Genomic DNA, 6399 nt, shown 5'->3' with positions numbered 1-6399 from the left:
ATTGGTTCATCAACCAACATAACTGAAATAAAAATTTTTTTAAAAATCTAGAATTTGATGCAAAAACACTCACAGAAAAAGTTGGAACACAGGCATTACTATTGTCTTATGTCAGACTTTCTTTTAATTACACTATTCAATTGATTTAGGAAGTGAGGATGCTAATTCTTGAAGTTTCTCAGAGGAATCTGTATTCATTCTTGCTCAGTACAACATTCCATCTGCTCAGTAGTATGTAATTGTTGTTGTCTGGTTCTCCTCTTCATGACGGTCCATACGACTGTTTGGTGGTGTGGTGGATAGCGCCTTGGCTTCATGGTGAGAAGGTTCCTGGTTATAATCACAGCTGGGGCCTTTCTGTGTGGACTATGTTCTCCCCATGCATGCATGGGTTCTCTCCAGGTACTCCAGCTTCCTCCCTTAATCCAAACGCATGCATGTTAGGTTAATTGATTATTCTAAATTGACCGTAGGAGTGTAAGTGTCCGTGGTTCTTTGTCTTATTTGTCTCTGTGTGGCCTTGTGATGGACTGTGTGTACCCTGCCTCTTGCCTGACAACAGTATGGATTGGCTGCAGCCATCCTGGGTTGCTTCCTCTTGTTTGTGCTGCAGTGATGGTTTACGTAATTCTCAAAAGAGGAGAGATCTGGACTGCAGGCAGACACACACTGTGATGATGAAGCCCTCCTGTTGCAAGCTGCTAAGTGGTTTTCTCCCTTGACCTTTTTGCTATGGACCAACGGTCTTTGCAACATATGTTTTTTTTAAACTTATGAATGATTGAAAGAGTTTGGCACAAAGTGGTTAGACACAACCCATCCTTGCTTGACAGATGCTTTGTTGGATGCTCTTTATATATCCAATCCTGACACCCTTACTTAAATAACAAACTAATCTGCTTATTTTTGACTCTTCCAGAATGGTGTTACTGGTGTATTCTATCAACCCTTCTGTCTTTCTTTGCCTCTCCCAAAATTTTTTGAAAGTGTTGTTGGCATCCACTTTTAGTTTTATTGAAATGATCTAAATACAATGAAGCTGGTCAGTGAAGAGACTACAAATCATTTCCTTTGTGCTTGGGTCTGAGAATTAAAGATTTTACTTAGTTAATGATAATACAAAAATACAGGTGTTTTTCATTTTCAGAAAACTCAACTTTTGGAAACAAGTTTTGTACCTCAAATGGTAATGTTAATTGCTCTATTTTAGATTCTAGGACTTCAGTCTTGATGCTGCAACCTTCCCTGCTGCAGTAACACAGTATCAGAGTAGAACACCAGACTGGCACCGTGCAACAAATCAGCTTCAGTTCAACGCATATGTTAGAGTTTTAATTATCTCATACAAAGTAAAGTGAGAGATGAAATAACATGAAAAGAAGGCCAGCTGAGTGGTGAAGTCTCTTTTCTTTCTTCATGCCTCATTAATCCATCATGATAAAAAAGCTGAGAGTTAAGTATTATATTCCATTCCTGTGTTGACTCGTTAAGATTTTTCATTTCCTGAAAAACGTGAAAAGACCAAGACCGTGAGCCTTAATAAACATTGTCATGTGCTTTCAGTGAAACCATAAGAAACACAAAAACACCCTAAGAATTGTCCATTTTGACATTTTAATATAAATCTTCACTGTACAACATATATAAACCATGTGGCTGAAATCCAGACAAGTGAGACAGACTGAACAAGGCTAAAAAACCCTCTGTTTTATTTTTATTGAACATGTATTCATAGGAATAATCCTAACCAAGCATATAAATTATCTAACTTCAAAATAGTACATAATTAAATAAGACACATTAGCAGCACCTCAATGGGAAATAACACTCATTTGGAGGTATGACTTGAAACTCTTCCAACGACTGACATATAACTCGATACTGACAGTGTCTAAGATCTCACTGTTAAACGATTCACTGTGTTCTTTCAAAAGCCCAGGTGATCATTTTTAGATGTTAGATGTTTAAAAGTAAAATTCACAGCTTTGTTATTTTACACTTGCTCAGTAAGGTACCTCATATCTACAAGCATTTTTCCTGGACTACCAGGACATTCAGAAGGGAATCAATAAAATCCTGCAAAGGGAAACGAGATTATGTTGATAAGTGCATTGTAAATCACTTGTTTTTCTCCTCTTCAATAGTTGAAGAGAAGATGCTTCTCAACAAAAATATGGCTTAACATCCCTTCAAATCTTGTTTATTCCCAAATGTTTTACAATTTCCTTAAACTGACAAAGAAGCAAACACAAACGCCGATCCATATTAACAAGATATACAAACAGAAATTAACAAAGAGCAGCTGCTGAAAAGAAAAAACTTGTAAATGCGATCCTTTTAGTTTTAACACTGTGCACAATAACACATATTCTGCTGTCCATCTATAGTCATATAGTGTTGGTGGGCGGAACGTTTGCATCATTATTTTTTCAACATTTATAACTCTGCACGCGTCACAAGAAGAAAAAGAAAAGAAATCATCTCCACCCTCCAGCTGCTATTTACAGGATTGTGTTGACAGCGGAAACATGAACTATAGCTGAAAAGCAGCTTCCTGACACTCGACTGAAAACATCTTGATCTGATGATGAGAATATTTGGAGGAAAATGCTCCACACACATATTCTTGAAATACAATAAGTGATTGTTTCTCAAACAAGATTCATAATTTCCAGGAACATATATCTCTCCAGCTGTAATAAAGTGTGCCCAGCCTCATCCGAGTCCATGCGAAGATATGATTGGTAGTAAGTACTAGGTCAACCTTACAAGAGAGACCACAGGAGAGACGATTTAGACTAAAGGAGCCTGAATCCTGAAATTCATGGACTCAATGTACAGTGAATTATTATGTCGCAGTTATGTCCAAATGATCGTGACCATCTGCTGCCCATGAGGCAAGATTTTAATTTTATTCTGTTTTAAGGGGTTTTAAGCCTTAAACATTGGTGCAATGGCCATTTAAGTGGAAACTCAGATCAATTAAGCACTTTGTGATGATTTGAGCATTCATGGTAAATAGGTTGATCCCAATACATGGTAAGCTTTACAGCTTTGAAACGAGTGGACTGAGCCCAGTAAGGAGCTGGTTAAAGCTGTAAATCAGAGACATTGTAAAACAATGAAACTGTTCATTTTTGAGTATATGCTCATTAGCCTGCATCTCTGGTAGAAAGTTAGAATAATTTGGATTGTTATCCATTTATTCTTATGAATTGGTTCACTATGAGGCCACATTGGATGGCAGCATCTCCCTGCAGGTTGGCTCCTGATGTGCTCCTTCAGGCATCATCCTCACGCTCACACTGCCGCCGTCCGTCATGCTTGGGTTCACACGGAACTTTTGATTAAGTGGGCGCACAGCCCTAAGAAACTGCCTCTTGAAGGTTTCACTGAGGATGATGTAAAGGAAGGGATTGATGCAGCTGTTGGCGTAGCCCATGCTAATGGCAACATTATAGGCGTAGGAGAAAGCCCGACTAGGATTTTGCACCCCAAGGTGGATAAGTTGGAGGATGTAGTAAGGAGCCCAACAGATGAAGAAAGCCAGACAGATGGCCACTGCCATCCGGGTCACCTTCTTAGTGCGTACCCTCAGACTTCGTGGAGGCAGCGGTGCCACACTGGTGGACATATGTTGGAGGATCTTGAAGAATACCAGGCAGATAATGGCTAAGGGTATAGCAAAGGCCAAGAAAAACTGGTAAAGGGTAAACCAATATGTATCAGTGACCGGATCAGGCAGAAGGAGAGCACAGGCAACCAGTCCATCTGGGAGAGGCATCAGACCTGCATACATCCACACAGGGATGATGGTGAGTAAAGACAGACCCCACACCAGTCCGATGGCCACCGCAGCCACATAGGGTGTACGGACATAGTTGAAGCGGATAGGATGGACTGTAGCCAAGTAACGGTCAAAGGTCATTGCAGTGAGGATGTAAGTACTGACAATTTGGCTATTGGAGTCAAGCGCAGTGATGACCGTACACATAGCAGCCCCAAAGTGCCAGGTACCATTGCCCAGCAACTGGTGGATGAGGAATGGCATCCCAAGAAGAAACAGGAGATCAACAATTGACAAATTTAAGATGAAGATGTCTGGAACCGTTTGCTTGGTGCGACATTTGGTCTTCTTCAGAATGGTGTACATGACTATACAGTTCCCTATGATACCCAGAAAACAGATAATGCCAAAGATCACCGGGAGGCTGGCACCGCAGTGAAGGGCCCGAGTTTCAGCTGCAACAAAAACAAGAGGAAGTCGCAGTCAGTTCTAGAAATACAAGAAGTAATTCTTGCATTATTAAATCGTTATAGGAAAAAAATAATTAATTATATCACAATGTGTTGTACATTGTATTAAATCTTCGTGTTTAATTGGAGTACATTTTTATTCATATATGTTACATTTGATATTGGCAGCATCAAAAGGGAATACAAGCACAAAACAGTCAATGTAAACGTAGGTGAAATACAGGATGTCATAATATAAAGCACTCAATGGACATTGACATTGATGTAAATCTGTCATCAATTGACATTGATGACATTGACATTGACATTGATGTGCGGTATCTATAGATACCACACAGCAATACCACACTTTAACACAATGATGGACACATCTGAGAAAATGTGGGGATCAGTGTTTTTCTCAAAGACTCCTCAACCTGTGGTTCAGAAAAGCCAGGAATTGAACCTACTGCCCTCCAATTGGCAGACGACTGCTCTTCTTCTTGACATAAAGTCATTTATTATTATCATCGTTATTGTTATTATTTTCATTATTGTTTTTATTATGATTGTTGTTGCTGTTATTATTATCAATATTAGCAGTAGTAGCAGTACACAGGCAGATGTTTTTATCTCACTTGCTGTATATCGGTGAGTTGTAATGTGGTCATTACTGATTGGTATGTGTTTGTGTTCATGGCTCTTCTAATGAAGCAAAATGCAGATTCTGGTTATAAAAACTTCTAAAATCATGCGATTTTAAGAATTTGCTTTGAATATGAAGCAAAGTCACAACCAAAAACATGAATATCTTGAAAAATCTCAGTCGCTTTTCTTTTTTCTTTCTTTTCTCGTGTTTTCATTATTATTCTTATTTATTTATTTAGTTAGTTAGTTATTTAGATTATTATTTTAGATCATTATTTTTCAAATAAGCAGCATTAGTAAATATGCACCCGACTCAGCTGAAAGATCCCTACATTTGTGCAATACAGAAGAACGATTGAAACAGGAGAAATAATGACGACAGTGGTTGCTGCACCCTTTAGGACTTTGTGACATTAATGTTGGATGCGTGTGTGCATGTTATGATCGGTCCCGCGATGCTCAACTTACGTGTGGTTGAATTAGCTGCAATGGAAAAATTCGCATCGGTAAATAAATCCATGGGTTATAGTCCAAAGTTACTACTACTTTTAGTCTGTCTGATATCCAGGTAAACTTGAAGTGAAAGAGTCTCTTACAGAAGTCCCGTCTTGTTCTGATTCCAGGTGTTTTATCTCAGAGAACTAAATTCGTGCTATCACACACACCCACACAGCACCTCGGCGCGCTCTGCGTCCTCGGAAGTAATGAAGCAGCCCATCTGTGCGCGGCTCAGCTTCTGACAACATCTTCACTCCGAGGCTTGGAGGTGTCAGTCAAACTGGTGGAAATCCAGATGAAATTATGAAGAGCCTGCAGGTGACCCACGAGCGCGTGTGTGCAGTTCAGTATGTGTTTCTATGGTGTTCGCCCGGAGCATGTTTGTTATGTGGGTGATATGCAAAGACTGCATCCAATATCAAGCAAATAAAAAAGGCTGAACTTTAAAGCATTCCAGTTGAACTATGTGGCGTGATGTTAAGTTATTTGTTGTGCACAAAAAAATGACATAGATTGTATTATATACCTTTTTTGGGCTAAAAATTATTTTAGCACTTAAAAAAATCGCATTAGAAGGTTATGTCAAATTCAGCAATGCAACAGCAGGTTGGAATACAGGTTCTGACTGGATGTAGAAACAGCTGGCAATAGACTCCTCACCACTAGATGGCCTTGTTGCCCCATCCATCCGTTTTCTATACCCTCTTAATCAATGTTAGGGTCACAAGGAGGGCTGGAGCCTATCCCAGCTGTCATTGGGGTCACCCTGGACAGGTTGCCAGGCTGACAAATGAGACCACCACAAGCTCAGACTCAGAATTTAACCTGGAGCTGGAGTACCCAGAGATAAGCCACGCATACACAGGGAGAACATGCAAACTCCACTCAGAAAGGCCCCAGCTGGGATTTGAACCTGGAACCCTCTTGCTGTGAGGTGGTGCTAACTTTCAAGTGTGGTGTTTGAGATGTTATGGTTTTTGATCTGATATTTAAATATTATATTAAAGCGCACTGAAA

The 6399-nt window shown here is 39.7% G+C and overlaps 1 protein-coding gene across 1 annotated transcript; it reads right to left on the bottom strand.

Annotated features, from left to right (window-relative positions):
- Window positions 1–3215: 3215 nt before the first annotated feature.
- Window positions 3216–5546, bottom strand: mchr1a (melanin-concentrating hormone receptor 1a). The gene is made up of 2 exons (XM_072383871.1): window positions 5353–5546; window positions 3216–4242 (listed from the first exon to the last, which is right to left on the bottom strand). Exons 1-2 carry the CDS (start codon window positions 5402–5404, stop codon window positions 3224–3226), a joined length of 1071 nt encoding a protein of 356 aa, XP_072239972.1. The 5' UTR covers window positions 5405–5546; the 3' UTR covers window positions 3216–3223.
- Between the last annotated feature and the right edge of the window lie 853 nt (window positions 5547–6399).

The sequence above is a fragment of the Leuresthes tenuis genome, unplaced genomic scaffold (genome assembly GCF_036924035.1).
Source record: "Leuresthes tenuis unplaced genomic scaffold, fLeuTen1.0.hap1 SCAF_4, whole genome shotgun sequence".
NCBI lineage: Eukaryota > Metazoa > Chordata > Actinopteri > Atheriniformes > Atherinopsidae > Leuresthes > Leuresthes tenuis.
This window is presented reverse-complemented; position numbering and strand designations above follow the sequence as displayed.

What these genes read in the sequence shown, in the direction of transcription:
- mchr1a (XM_072383871.1), bottom strand. Translation starts at nt 5,404, where the DNA reads ATGGATTTATTTACCGATGCGAATTTTTCCATTGCAGCTAATTCAACC. An exon ending in TGCAGCTAATTCAACCACAC is followed by an intron (nt 4,243 to 5,352) that starts GTAAGTTGAGCA and finishes TTTTTGTTGCAG; the next exon opens with CTGAAACTCGGGCCCTTCAC.